This window comes from Culex quinquefasciatus, chromosome 2 (genome assembly GCF_015732765.1).
Source record: "Culex quinquefasciatus strain JHB chromosome 2, VPISU_Cqui_1.0_pri_paternal, whole genome shotgun sequence".
NCBI classification, from domain to species: domain Eukaryota; kingdom Metazoa; phylum Arthropoda; class Insecta; order Diptera; family Culicidae; genus Culex; species Culex quinquefasciatus.
In genome coordinates, this window is record NC_051862.1 from 200,092,023 (window position 1) to 200,107,963 (window position 15,941).

The 15,941-nt window shown below is 35.9% G+C and overlaps 1 protein-coding gene and 1 non-coding gene across 3 annotated transcripts in view; both read right to left on the bottom strand.

The window, feature by feature from the left end:
• LOC6049441 (neuronal acetylcholine receptor subunit alpha-7) overlaps positions 1 to 15,941 on the bottom strand; it is a 232,286-nt gene that overhangs the window by 194,312 nt on the left and 22,033 nt on the right. Inside the window, exon 1 of one of the 2 annotated variants that reach the window (XM_038258185.1) lies at positions 769 to 919. In XM_038258185.1, the coding sequence (XP_038114113.1) occupies positions 769 to 919 (151 nt within the window). Of the gene's footprint in view, positions 1 to 768; positions 2,803 to 15,941 lie in introns of those variants that run through there. The other variant, XM_038258184.1, reaches the window with a different exon arrangement.
• On the bottom strand, positions 9,707 to 9,788 carry Trnal-aag. The gene has a single exon. It is a non-coding gene; the product is annotated as a tRNA-Leu (tRNA).

Here is a 15,941-nt window from a genome sequence, read left to right on the forward strand (position 1 = left end):
CGTTGGAAAGGTCTCTTGATTGTCTAACCAACGATAGGTCGGATGATGGTTCCGGACATCGTTTACATACATTTAAGTGAGATCCGGCTTCAAAAAAGTACATAATCATCACTTAAGTGGTCATAACTCGAGACAGGGTTGCCAGATTTTCAATTATGTGAACTCGTTGGAAAGGTCTCTTGATTACCTAACCAATGATGGGTTGGATGATGGTTCCGGACATCGTTTGCATACATTTAAGTGAAATCCGGCTTCAAAAAAGTACATAAATATCACTTATGTGGTCATAACTCGAGACAGGGTTGCCAGATCTTCGATGTTGAGGACTCGTTGGAAAGGTCTCTTGATTACCTAACCAACGATGGGTCGGATGATGGTTCCGGACATCGTTTACATGCATATAATTGAGATCCAGATATATGTGAAAACACATTTTTATACATAACTTTTGAACTACTTATCGAAACTTCAAACAATTCAATAGCGATGTATGGGACCCTAAACCAAGTCGAATGCAACTGGTTCGATCAAAATCGGTTCAGCCAGTGCTGAGAAAACTTGGCAAGATTTTTGAACACATACATACATACACACACACACACATACACACACACACACACATACACACACACAGACATTTTTTCAGTTTTCGATTCTGAGTCGATATGTATATATGAAGGTGGGTCTTCGAGCTTTTAATAAAAAGTTCATTTTTAGAGCAGGATTATAGCCTTACCTCAGTGAGGAAGGCAAAACCTCTGTACTCACCCATCACCGAGTTCGCGACCAGCATTAACACGATGATCCACTTGTACAGCCGCAGCTGCTTGTAGCACCGAAAGTTGTGGTACCGGCTCAGCATGATGATCTTGGAGAAATCTTTGATCATCTTGATCACGATCACCAGGATCTTCTTCATTGCTGGTGGGCCGTTGCCGTTGCCGTTTGACGCTGCTGCCTTTGCTGACGCCGACGAATCGCAGCCACGATTGTGCCCGATTGTGACGAGTGACGAGCGATGAGCGATGAGCGATTAGCGATGAGCGATGAGTGAGTGACTGTGCGATGATCAGTCGACGGGGGGTCGTTCAGAGAGACCTTTGCGTTGTTTCTTCCTCTTTCGCTTCTTTCGAGTCAATGTTGCGGTTGTTTGCTTTATGTTATTGTTCTCAGACGCGTTGTTGCTTTGCTGTTGTTCTTGTTGTTGTTGTGGTTGCTACTAGCTGTAGGTAATTTAAATCCACTTGTGCTTTTGTTGTTGTTGTTGTTCCGGATTTTGCGATCCTCTTCGGGGATGTTGTTTGTCAGCACGACTTGTCTTGTATCAGTACCGGATTTTGTTGGTTTAGCAAATTTGTTAGTTAGTTTACGCTAATGATATTATTACTCGTAGTGATGAATCGTTTTTTTTTGGGTTTTTGGATTTTTGGTTGGGGTTTTTAAATATTTTAATAACAATATGCTATTAGTTGATGTTTGTTCTTCATTGATAAGTTTCACTGTTTATTATTGAGTTTTTTTTCCAGACATATTATTCGAACATGTGTCTTTGTATTATTAAGATGGATTAAACTTCCTGTTCCTTTATATTATTTATTGTTAATATTAGTTCAATTTGTTGAAAATTTGTTAAAGTACTATTGATATTATTATTGAATTGCAGCAAACTTGTCTTTTTACGAAACTTTATTATAGTTATGTTTACGAGTAATATGCTTTTATCTTTTTATTATTAATCAATATCAATTACTTTTAAGTGTCAATTTAAGCTTACTATACAACTCTTAAACGGCTACTTAAGTTAGGTTGTATCGGCTGAGTGCGTTAGAGTTCTATTCGCATTTTTCTCGTGTCTTTTGTTCAGCGCTGCGTTCGCCGAATCGTCTTCGGCAGTTCAGTCACGAAGATTGGTGAGTGAGTGAGTGAGTGAGAGACACCCTAGCCGCTTGCCGATCGTGAGCGTTAGCGCACAGATCCGGGAACCAATTCCAAGTTTTTCTGTTGTCTTTGCTGGTCGGGTGTCGTCGGCTCGGATCGTCTGCTCGCTATTGTTCTCGGTTTTGCTCGGTGGTGTGGCAGTATGTTGATGCGTGAGTTATGCCGTTTTCGTTTCGTTCTCGCTGAATGTAAGTATTTTTTTTCTTTTGGTGAATGCGTGTGTTAGTAGTTGTTCGAGATAGAGACTAAGAATCGGTGATCCTCGGTTGTGTGACTACTGCGAAAGTTCTACTGCGGTGGTGTCGCCTTGACTAGCTTGTTTTGCTTCACCTCCTCCGCTGCTGTCGTAGTGGATTCCACTGTCGAAGTAGTAGTTCCAGTACCTAACGCTTCTTCGTTCGTACGGTGGTGAAATTTTCATGATTCCCAACTGCGCCCGAGCCCTTGCCCCAACCCTGCTGGCAACACTGTCGACTCGTTCGTGCAGTTCGTGCAGATCGGTTCGTCCCGCGAAGACCCGCTACTACTGCTGGTACTGTTACCACTTCCTTTACTTCTACTCCTGCAACTTCCTGTGCCAATTACCACCCTCGGGTCGTTACCGACGTTACCGATGACGTTACTCCGGAGGGATGTGGTGGTGGTGGTGCTGGTGGTTCTGCAGCCACTGCTGTCACCGGATATGTCGCTTCGGATATGAATGCACATTGGAATCGCGTTGCTGTTGGTGGCCTCAGTTGAGCGGGTTTTGACGACGAGTGTTACGATTGGTCACGGATTACTTGCGCGAAGAGATTTTTAAACGAGCTGTCGCGGTGTTTGTTTCATTGGATTGAACTGAGAGATTGATGACACGTGGTTTATCTGCAATTGAGAAAAATAGACAGTGTTAGTTTTTTTTTTATTCTTACATAGAATTTCTTTACTTTGATTGATATTGTGAGATATTTAAACCATCCTGCACTGCACAGAAAAGCCGTTTGGTATCATTGTTTCACCCATTCAAGTATCCATACAATTTTGGCGGCTTCCTATATGAAGATAGTAAATATTCAAAAATCTGTATCTTTTGGAATTTACTGATCGATTTGATGACTTCGACAAAAATGGATATGGTTCGTTTGCCAACTCACACAAAATCAAAAAAAGCTGCACGACCCCTTTCCAATTTACTTGAAACTGCATCCCTAGTGGTAATTTGTCGTTCGTGAAAAGACGTGTTTAATAAAAATGCTGTCTGGAACGGAGATGATTTGGAAACTTGCCGTCTAAAGGACGTTTATGTAAAACTGGACGCCGGATTTGTTAGCGTACTCAAAGTTCCGAAAAAAAAAAAACAAAATGTCACCAAAAAAATCACAGCTTTTTTTGTTAACCAATAGTTTTTAACATGTTCCCGAGAAGACGGAAATAACTTGGGAATAACATTGTTTGTTATTTGAAAATACTAGGCCAATAACATTTTATGTTATTTATAACAAGATTTGTTATTCGTCGTTATGATTTTTTTGTTATTTGATTGTTATTGGAATAACAAACTCATAACATTTATTGATATTCTTCGAACAAATCTTTGTTATTATTTTTTGTTATTTTAACAACTAATCCGATCATCCCAATAACAGTTGGCGTTATTCTTCCATAACAAAAAATGTTATTTCCAAGTTGTTTTGGCTTTCAACCAATATCAGACCAATAACAAATTTCGTTATGATAACATAAACTGTTATTAAAGCCTTATTCAAAAATGGATTTTCGAAGAAGATTCCATAACACTTTTTGTTATTTTAACAGAATTTGTTATTGAAATGGCATGCATTTTGTTATTACCGTCTGCCCGGGTTATTTAAGTCCAAATTTTCCATTTTTAAATTTCGCATTTTTGGTAAAATTTCGAAAAAAATGTAAAGACATAAGGGGTTTGCTTGTAACCATCATAGGTAACGATTTTACGAAAAAAAAGAATGTTTAAAAATAAAAGGGGTCGTACTGCCCCTCCGCATGAAGATATCGAAAAATTGACCTTAAAATTAACCAAATTAACAATCAACAAAGTTTCAGGCACATCGAAGAGGGTTTGGGGCTACTGCCATGTAATTTGGTGGAGAATTACCCAGATATTATTTTTGTAGAAATCGGTTGATAAATTTTAATAGAGTTCTTCTTAATTGCACTCTTTTGAAAATGGAACAAGTAAATTTTGATTTTTCAAAATTTTCAAATACTGGGCTAGATTATAAAATTCTGTAAATATTTTTTCGGAAAGATCGGAAAATTTCAAAAACGATTTGTTTTTTTTAAACATTGAAAATCCAATGAATTTATATAGAGCTTTATCGTATTTTTAATAATAAGGGTTACTTTGGATGACATGACAGAAAAACTAAATTATCAACAATTTTTATTCTTTGTAATGCAGTAACTCAGCAACTATCTGCCTGATTTTAAAAGTCCAAAAACGAGCCGAGCACTTAGAAAAATATTTCTATGTTTTTTTTCGTGCTTCTCCAAAGCTGAAAATTTGCACCTACAAATAAAAAAAAATCAAAAATATAGATTTAGAAATTGAATTTAACTTTTTTCCTTCATTAGATTTACTCGATTCATTAAGCACCTGGAAACTCTGTTCCCAACTTTGAATAAATCAACTGTTGAAAGGTAGTCCACATCTCAACTTAGGATAGTAACTTCACAAAAGTAATGCTTAAACAACGAAATATTAGAAATAAAGTGAAATGAATTTTAGTAGAAAAAAAGTAAATTCAAAAATCTGTAATTTGTTGTCCGTGTACCTTTAATCTCTGAATACAACTTTGCCGAAGACATGAAATTGATCAGAATAATTTCCTGAAGTCCTGTAAATTCCTTCATTTCCCAATTGTCAAAAAATGCAAGAAAAACTGAAATTTTGGGCTTGATTTTTTAGGCAAAAATAAGTAACTGTGCCAATTTTGGTGTTCTTCCCATTCAAGCCTGTGGACTAGCGTGGTTCACGTTTCTATGAAAAAGACAAAAGTTGTTATTTTGTCTTGCATCAACCGGAATTTCGTTCTTTTATGTCCCCAGAAGCACTCCTGAAAATTAGAGCCCATTTGGTAAGGTCTAGGAGCTCCAGTTTTAATTTGAAATTTATATGGGATTTTGATTTATTTTCCATGGGAAACTATCTTTTTTTACATTGTATTAGGATTTTTTTTTATAAATCGATGAAATGACTTGATTCTTATAGTAGGAGATAGGTTTTGAACTGGGAAAAAACTTTGTAGAACATACCAACAAGCTAGGAAGTGACCCTTTAAAGATACAGATACTTTTAGATGGTGGCTTTTGAAGGGGCCAGCCACCATCTAAAAGTATCTGTATCTTTAAAGGGTCACTTCCTAGCTTGTTGGTATGTTCTACAAAGTTTTTTCCCAGTTCAAAACCTATCTCCTACTATAAGAATCAAGTCATTTCATCGATTTATAAAAAAAAAAAATCCTAATACAATGTAAAAAAAGATAGTTTCCCATGGAAAATAAATCAAAATCCCATATAAATTTCAAATTAAAACTGGAGCTCCTAGACCTTACCAAATGGGCTCTAATTTTCAGGAGTGCTTCTGGGGACATAAAAGAACGAAATTCCGGTTGATGCAAGACAAAATAACAACTTTTGTCTTTTTCATAGAAACGTGAACCACGCTACTGTGGACTCCTAGGTTCGAGCAGAAGCTTGCAATAGAGACCACAAAATTTTGAGCCAAATCGGTTAAGGGGTCGCTTTTTATCATTGAAGTGTCTACTACAGTCCAGACTCGATTATCCGAAGCCTCGGTTATCCCAAATTTTAACTATCCAAAGGTCTGTAAAGGACTTCAGATAATTGAATCACGCCTAAATATTTTTTATGTATTTCTATATTTTTTAACTTTTGACATCAAATTCGAGTTCTGAGACCCTATTTTAGTCAAATTGAATGTTCAATTACCATCAAAAATAAAACTTCGAAAACATTTTTTTTTTGTGATTCGACTATCCGAAGTGAAATTTTTCCGAGGCCTTCCGATAATCGAGTCTGGACTGTATCTGCAAATCTTTGGTGTCCTTGCTCTAAGAATGGAAATATTTTAAAGAAAAATGTTTTAAAAATAATAAACTGTGATGCATTAATTTGTAAATCATAAACATTTGGATCGCAATCATGAAAATTACTCATGAATTTTTGAAATTACTAATTATCACGTTATGCCAAGTAATGAGTTCGGATTGACGACTTCAGAACAATTCATGCCCAAAGCTTATAGTTCAGAAAAATTTCACGTACGACATGATGTGAAAATTCCGATTTCCGAAACACTTTTTCCTTGTATTGCTCATATTCGCATAAATGCCCTATTTGAAAAAAAACCAACAAGAGAAACATAATTTAACCCTTGGTCTCTTTTTTGCAGTAACTTTAGAATAAAACTTAATAGAACAACTTCTGTTTCGGTACTTTGTTGAAAAATATTTAATTTGAACTAAAATCTAGCAAAACAATGTAAATGAACTAATTTAGATGTGTAAACAAGCAGTATGTCATGCTTGATTTTAGCATTCACTGAAGTGGAAGGATTGCACTGTCTGATAAAAAGATAATTGTTGAAAGTGTTGCAAATTTGTTGCAGTCTTAGTGAAAAAGTACAATTTTTGAATCATTACAAAAATAAAACTTAAGCACTAAACCAAATGAAACCAGTCCACCAATTTGCTACAAATTGACTTCTTCATAAAATTTGCACAAGCCTTTTCACCAACAACTCAAAACACCTTCACGCAGCACTCGAGTCTCGAGTGAGTCTTTTCCTAACAGCAGCAGCGCTTTGGCAATATTAAAAATAATTCAATTAGGCCGGATCAGAATGTACAATAATTGGGAAAAATAAATTCCCCTTCGTCGAGCTGCTGCTAGCTGGTCTGCATGTTTCTAGCTAGCAGGAACCGGAAACCACCGACAAATACTTGAGCCAAAGAATCAACAACACTGCAAACAATCTCGAGTGGAATATTTTTCATCTGAGGGGTAAAAAGTTGCCGCCTCTTTTGTGGTAAAACGGAGTTTTGCTGAAACTTGTGCAACACTGGTCAACCAAAATATTTTTTGTTTGATTATTTTTTTTAACCTTTTTTGGTAGTTTTTAATCTGTTTGGTGGTGCATAATAATAACTTCAATTTTTAGTGGTGTTGCAGACCTGTGTAAAACAGATTCAATTTTGCTCAAAAGGGAAACAAATCCAATCCCTTAGAGCAGCGATTCTCAACCTTCTTCTAGGCCGGTACCCCCTGCCATGTAAATCAAGTAGGCCCGGTACCCCCGTTGAGAATCGCTGCCTTAGAGTATACCCAGGTAACATTTTTTCCAGGAGTTCTACAAGAGCTCTTCAAGATAGCTACAGCATAGCAGTTTTGACCGCGGTAGGATAAAACTCTCTTCAAGTACTCTTTCAAACTCCTGAAGAAGTTTTGAAGAGAATTTTATCCTACCGCGGTCCAAACTGTTATGCTGTTGCTCTCTTGAAGAGCTCTTGTAGAACTCCTGGAAAAAAATGTTGCTTGGGTATGTAGCACCTTTCTTCAATAATAAATCAAAGTGCAATCTCGGTGCTGCATATCTTGGATTCGATTCCAGAGACACCGGTTCTGGCCAAGATTATGATTGTATTTACTACCTGTTGAGCACGACTCTTACTATTTCAATGTTTGTTTTGCTATCCAGAATAAAGTCCCAAGATATGTTATTGTGTTTGAATTGCAAAACAGGATGGTGGTGGAAGTGCTTGTGGGAAAACGATGAGAACTTATTTCCGTTTCCGGAACGGTGGCCAGGCAATGTTTCCTGAAAATGTCAGAACGTCAAAATTAAACAACCATACTAGCAGGAAGTTTTCTTTTATCTTCACGGTGCATTGTTTTTTTTCTAAAATTGTTCAAGTTGTAAGAGAACTTTTTCGTGTAATTACGATTTGGTTTAAGGTTGTGAGAATAGTAATCCTCTTAAAGAATTATATCACGAACCTTGCTCATTTTTGCGAGCATTGAAATTTATTTGCCATAAATTTTTGAATTATTCAAGAAAAGCACCATGTCACTAATAAGTGGATCAAAGCACTTTTTTTGCGAATACTCAGCCAAGCACAACCAGTTACAACAAAAAGGAGGAAAAGTGTTTCCACTTTTTTATTCAAAAGGGGGCTTGCCGAACCAGGATGAAAGTTGTAGTCTTTTGAAATGTGGGTATCGTCGAGCTTATCTTCCTTCTTCGTGGCCCGGTTTGGGAGTGAAATCCGAGAGTCGGACCGTGGGATGCGCAGGAGTAAATACCTGTAAAAGAAGGTTTTCACTTCGTTTTGTTGAGGTGATTTTTTTTGTAATTTTCCGAAAAGGAAACCTTTTACGTTCAAGCGATGGAGACGAGGGAATTTGTTTCCGCCTGGAATAAAGAAAATGATTTTTCACGAAAAGCTTGCGGCGTTTTGGTTTATAACAAATTGATTGAAATCTCAGGGATTTTTTGTGCGTTTTGCATTCCTTGCCAAGATAGGGTTATTTTTGATATTCCGGAAAATCCTTGATATCACTTTTTTTCAATTTCTAAGTAATTTATCTGAAAAACCAACGTAAATGATAAATTTTCCCAATTTTGCCACCCACCAAACGAGTTTAAACACAGAAAAAAATAATCAACTTTTCCCCTTCCTGACAGAATGCCAAAGTTTGACAGACACAATGTTTTCAATCCATCTCTGCGCAAAAAAAACCTGACATAAATTTAAAATTCCATGCATATTGGAACACGTGCTTGTAAATTTTTAATCCTCCAGTAACGCCCGTATAATTTAATTAAGCCTCGCAGCCCTAAATCCGAGTCTCAGCTACCTGCCAGGGCCCGGACGAGGTAATTGACACTCGAACGGAATAACTGTATTTAGCACCGGCAAAGTCAATTACACTAAAGTTTATTACTCTGTTTGCCCATCACGAACTGCGCATCGATCGCTCGAAGCTGGTGCCCAAATTTGGCCATTTCACAGTATCGTCAAACCTGGAACAACTTTTCCTCCCCGCCCCTTTAAAAAAAATGTTAGCACTCTCAGTGTACTTTTTGCATTATGGATGATGTCGCGCGCAATGTGATATGCTATTTGCAAAATGCAAAATGGTCCGGAACGGGCTGGCTCCAATGATGACCTGGTTTTTTTTCGGCGGTGGAGGGACAGGTCCAGACTTTTGCATTTTTACTTTCCCTCTCTCCGGGGGGTTTCCCCCCCCCCCCCTCCTTCGGCAAACATGGCATCTCCAGTTTTGATTGTTCTAATGTTGGACAAATTTCGAGCAACAGGGCGACTCAAATTTTAGATATTTGTTTTAGAAAAATGATAAAAGTTGAGAATTATATTAAAGATAGAACTTTTAAAAAAGATTACAAAATTCATGGTTGCATTGTAATTTTCCTATGTTTGTATCATATTGTTCACATACTTAAACATTAAAATTAACTTTTGCTTTGATTTTACTTCAATTCACATTCTTTAAAAAAAAAAACTTTAGTTGAAACAAATAAATCGCAAAAGAATGCAAAATTTGCATGCATATGGCATTTTTAATTTTTTTTATTGCCTTCGGTAAATTAACGCTTTCAAATATAAAATTTCAAAACGTCAAAATTGTGACCTTTCATCTCTAAAAAAAATCAAATTGGCAAAATGTGAGTCAGTTATGACACTCAACATCAAGCGAAAAAAATCTCTGGCAGCGGTGGGATTCGAACCCACGCCTCCGAGGAGACTGGTGCCTTAAACCAGCGCCTTAGACCGCTCGGCCACGCTACCTTGGTGGAAAGCTTTTGAAATTATCCATGCACGATATTTTTAAGGTTATATGGAATATTCAAAAAAATAAGATTTTTGTTTCAATATTGAATTGTTTGTTTAGGTCAGGCCTGCCCAACGTCCGGCCCGCGGGCCGTATCCGGCAAGTGAAGCCATTTCATCCGGCCCGCGACGGATTTTTAAAATACTTCTATGACCGGCCCTTAAGGCTGTTCATGAAGTATTGAATAAATTTAATTATTGTCTGAATTAAAAAAATAAGCTTGAGATCAAATTTTAACATATAATAAGAACATTCTTCATGTTTGAATTTAATTCTTATAATTTTTATATTGACATTTTTAAACTGAAAAAATAGTGCAGGAAAACAAAAATATCCATTTCGTAAAATTGTTAAATTTATGAAAAAACTTGGATTGTTGTCTTAAAATTTACACAAAGAGACTAAAAGGTTGGGCACCCCTGGTTTAGGTGTTGGACATTTCAGTTAATTTATAGTGATTTTTCCCCGTTTTTGGGGAGACTTTTTTCTATTAAGTGTTTTTCTTCCGTCGGATTGTTTTGGAAGTTTATTATTGCGTTGGGATTTATTTTATTCAATTTCTTAAATTTTGCGGTATTTTCAATGCTCAGCTATCCAATCCATATTTAACTATAAATTTAATGATTATGGCTTAGCAGGTTTTTGCCAAATATTTTTAATTCAGACCTGGTAACCCTGGTCGCTAGTGACGGAGTTCAAAAATGAATCAAATTGTTATTAAAAACATGATTACACAATCACCAGCTTTTCGGAAATTATTCGAGATTTTTTATTTATTTTGAAGAAACTTTGTCCTTGCATTTCCCATGATAAAATAAGTCATTTTGCATTATTAGATTTCCCGAGTCTCCATACAATTTTGAATGCTGGACATGCAAAATGCATATAGTTGATTTAGGTACCGTAAAACGGGGTGACTTTGAAAGCCGGGGTGACTTTGATAGGTTTGCGATTTTTCCGCAAAATGAAGAGTACAATTAAAATACGTAAGGAATGGTTCAGAAACATACTGACCGTGGTAGAGAAGTGTTCAAAGTACCTCAAGAAGAACTTTTCATAAAATTTTGACAAGTTTAAAGAGTTAGTTAACTATAGTTAAGAAAATGTTGATGAAAGCCATTATTTTAGACTTATCAAAGTGTCATGATTTTCTCAATGAACATGATTTTTAATCGGAAAACGAAATGCCTTTTCGGATTCTTTGGACAATTTTCCACTAGGAGAAGGTTAAAAAAGTTTGTAAAAAATAAAAAATATGTGTTTTTGAAACACAATTATAAAAACTCTCTTAATTTATAGGCAATTTCAGTTGAACAAATTTCATGTAAAATGTGAAAACTCGTGATTTGTGCAATATAAATCGAAAATTTTATAAACAAAACTAGTTTTAACAAATTTCAGGCAAAATTCCGACTTTTTAACAATTTTACCTAAAATTTATATGAATTTTGCTTAAAAGCTTATACACTTAGTTAACTAAATATAAACATTGATTTTTTTTTCTTAAACACTATATCAGCTACTTTAGTGATGGTACATTTAACGTACAAAAGAAGTTTAAACATCTTAAATATGATTTTAACAAGAAAAACTATGACTATCAAAGTCACCCCGGAATTAAAACTAAGAATTTTTAACGTAACTATTTTTCTAAACGTTATTGAAAAAACTTTTTTTCCAAAATAGTGCATGGACTTTGTGTGGTCTACCCCAGTACATGTTTTAAAAACAATAATCTTGAGAAAAACCTTACCTGTTGGAAAATATTCTTAAAACAAATTGAAATCCTATCAAAGTCACCCCGGTTTACGGTAAACGTAAATAAATACTTTTTATTTAGCTTTTTGAGCTAGAACAAATTTTATTCAAAGATGTTTTGCTTCAGCAATGAAGGTGTAATATTACCTAAATTTTGACTTAAAAGTTGCAAAACGGTGAAATAATGATGGATTTACATATTTTCAGAGGTAAAATTACACATTTTTTCTGGCATAAGAAATGTGCCCAATCACTGATGTAATCTTACTATGAATTTTTCACACTACTGTTCTTTATACAAAGAAGAAATTATGAAAAAAAATCCCTAAAGTTCCACTTTTTTTCTTATCTGTGATTCCAAAATATTGTTTTTAAAGAGATAAAACAACCTTAATTTGGTCGAAAATGCATTAATAAACCTTGTGCAGTTTTTTAAAAATATTTTTAAATCGAATTTAAATTAGTTTTGATTAAAATAAGATTTTTTTTTATTTTCGGGATTTTTTAATATATTATGTTATGTTATGCGCTTGGATAAAGAATGGTGCAAAATTTGGTTCCAAAGTTTCGATTATCTGGACAAAAAAATGATTTTTGGAAAATATTGACCATGAGGTGTACACAATCAAACAAATCTTCTATATTTGCAGAATAAAGTTTGAAATTAAAAAAACTTACATTTATTTTATATATTGCACTCTTTTCAAGTCATTGACATTTTGTGGGTAACATTTAAAAAAAAAAAGTTAGTTTTATTGCTTTTTTTCATGATGTAAAAGCACTCCTGAAAGGTGTTTTAGGAAATCTGATTGCATTTTCTACAGGCTTCCTGTTCAGACTTTGTTGATCGGACACCTTGTTGCTAGCGTCTTAAATTTTATGAAAAATTAGTTTTTCTCTAAGTCATTTAATAACACTCTTTTAATAAACGATAGCTAGCTGTCGGTTAAATTTTTGATATGAAAAAAACATAAATTTTAGTTAAATTAATTGCATTTTGAATAAAAAAAATCTTTTTTTTTAGCTTGACAAATATTATAAAAAAATTTAAGAATATATTGTTTTAGTTTAAATATTTATAAGTGAAATTCAAGCACTTTTTGAAGAATTTAGTATACTGTTAGAATCATCCATATTTTATCGGTTTATCAACAAAACAAAATGGGAAATAAATAGTTTTTCCTAAATTGCATAAACCACCCTAACTGCTGTGTACATAGCGCACAGATTGCACCGTTACAATCGGAAAACGGTGTAACCAGCTTCTATGTACCTCCAGAACAAGTAGTAACAAATTTCCCTCCCTCGCCAATCCAAGCCCCAGTCATCATCATCATCATCTAGCCAGCAGCCAGCAGCAGCAGATTGCTTTTTGCACTCGTTTCTCTATTTATAAATTTTTGAATCGATAACACACAGCTATTGCAAAACTGCTACAGTGCCAGGCCAGGGCGGAGTGTAACTTGGTTGGCCCGGCCTCCCCCACCACCACCCCACATTATCGCCACAGTGGAAATCCACCACCCCCGCAGGCAGTTCATTTCGTTCTCTGTCGCTTGTTTTGTGGAAAAGTAACCTGCACCGGCTCCCCGATTTTCCTAGATTTTCATCTCTTTTTTTTTTGCCTGATAATAGTCAGGCTCGGATAATGTTGTTGTTTGAAAAGTCTCAATTTCAAACTGTGCCTTTAGTGGTGTGGCTGATACACTGGGAACTATGGCGAAATTTGCTCTGGGCTTTTTGGGGACTTTGTGGAAGAGGATCAGTAAGTAAGATTCGTTAAATTTATATGAAAATGATAAGAGTGTTTGCATACGATTTTGCAAAATTTTGGACTAAAAGCGAAAGATTTTTTTTTTAGAAGAAACAGCCACTATGTCAAATCATGAAATTAACGCCAATTGAACAACACTAGTTGCATCTGCCATATTCAGACTTCAAGACGGATATTGCGCAAGTACCTGTGAAACAATTTCCTGTTACTTTTGGACAGTTTTCTTTCACAATAGCAGGGAGTGGAGTTATTTGATTGAGTTGTTGATCAAAAACTGAGGGGTTACTTTTGTCCCTTATCACGAATCTGAGGTCCGTTTTTTGATATCTCGTGACGGAGGGGCGGTACGACCCCTTCCATTTTTGAACATGCGAAAAAATAGGTGTTTTTCAATAATTTGCAGCCTGAAACGGTGATGAGATAGAAATTTGGTGTCAAAGGGACTTTTATGTAAAATTAGACGCCCAATTTGATGGCGTACTCAGAATTCCGAGAAAACGTATTTTTCATCGAAAAAAACACTAAAAACGTTTTAAAAATTCTCCCATTTTCCGTTACTCGACTGTAAAAAAAATTGGAAAATGTCATTTTATGGGAAATTTTATGTACTTTTCGAATCTACATTGACCCAGAAGGGTCATTTTTTCATTTAGAATAAAAAAATTTATTTTAAAATTTCGTGTTTTTTCTAACTTTGCAGGGTTATTTTTAAGAGTGTAACAATGTTCTACAAAGCTATAGAGCAGACAATTACAAAAATTTTGATATATATACATAAGGGGTTTGCTTATAAATATCACGAGTTATCGCGATTTTACGAAAAAAAAGTTTTGAAAAAATTTAAATAACATCGAAAATCTATCAACGTAGATTATTTCTTAGATAGTTTACTTACAGTTTCCCAAAATATGGTGGGTTTTGATAAACACTGCCTTAAATGCCAATAGTTTGAAAACCCCTTAGTGGAGGTGACATTGGGTCAAATGAAACTAAAATGATGCTCAAATACAACGATTTGGTAAACACAAGTCATCCAACAGTGTTTCTTGTCCGAGGGAATCGTATTGACATGCTACAATGTTTGAAGTGGAGATTTTCAAACATTTAGGTAGTTTTCGAGCAATTCCAACAAAAATATTAGAAAAATGATTTTTCGAGAGGTAATTTTTTACCCAAAAACGTACCTCAACTTTAGACAGCTGCCAAACTAACAGGATTTGTTCTAGGAATGAGATTTTTTTAGCGAAGTCATCTTAAGATGTCCCCTACACAACCTTTTTAACAGAATTCAGTTTCATTGAGAAGAACCTGAGAAATGGTAAAATCCGTAAAAAATCACTTTGACCCAATCTCATCTCCCAGACCGAATGTCACCCCCACTGACGGTAGTCGATTTCCTCTTGATGAAGCGGTTAAATTTGTAAAAATCTGCTCTACGAAAATCAGTTGGTTTTGTAGTTGGTTTTGTATTGTCGAGATCAGTTGATCTCACCTAGATCAGTTGATGTCATTGATATCAATTGATGTCACTGATATTAGTTGATGTCACTGAGATCAGTTGATAGAACAGTGAGTTCTATCAACAAGATTTTAAATTTGTGATCGAAATTTGCTGTTTAAGAAGTCCTTGGATACCTAACTTAAAGTTTCTCGAATCAGTTTCTTTTTATCGAGCAAAATTGGCATGCAAACCCCCAGATTGCACCAAATAAACCAGATTCACCTCAAAATGCTCAGCTTGTTTTCGGTCTGCACCGTTCTCCCCCCTCGGATCCCAAAATCAACTCAAGACAACTAAATCAAAACGTAATATAATTTGAAACAGCCCGCCCCACCCAAAAAAACCCACAACGCTCAATCCCGAAAACGCCCGTGTTTAGTTAACCAGCACACGTGTCCGAGAGATGCGCCGCCATCCTTTCTGAAGCGAACCACAACTCGGGCGGGTTAGAGCGGTGGGGGGAGCGCGCGCCATATTCAATTATACAAAACTTCCCCCATTTCCGGTGGACGAATCCACCGGAAGACCACCGCTGCCAACTCCAGAGCCCAGGCCCCGAATCGGTGGCCAGTCGGGTATGAAAAACCCGTATCCGTTTATCCCCTGCAGCAAGTCATTCTCCAGTTTGCTATCTCTCGGGGTTTTTTTTTATTATTAGGTAGAATATCCTTCGCGAGCGCAAGCTCGGAGAGTACACACGCACGGATATACTCCGCCACAGATGTTGCTATATATTTTATATTTATGCTTGAAAAGTGTGGACTCTGGGGCAGCGCGCAGAGGTATCCTTTATTTGGTTTAGTGAGGGTCTGTCGGAAGAAAAGCTTTGAATTCCTTTAAAAATTTGAAAATTTTGTAGAAACAAGTCGATGTCGTCGAAGCTAGTCTATGCTATCAATCGAAGTCAGAAGATGTCGTCGCGATCAGTCGACGTCATCGCGATCAGTCGATGTTCTTAAAATCAGTAAATTTCACCGAAGTCAGTCGATGTCATCGAGATCAGTCGAAGTCACCAAGATCAGTTCATGTCATCGAGATAAACTGATGTCACCAAGATCAGTCGATGTCACCGAGATC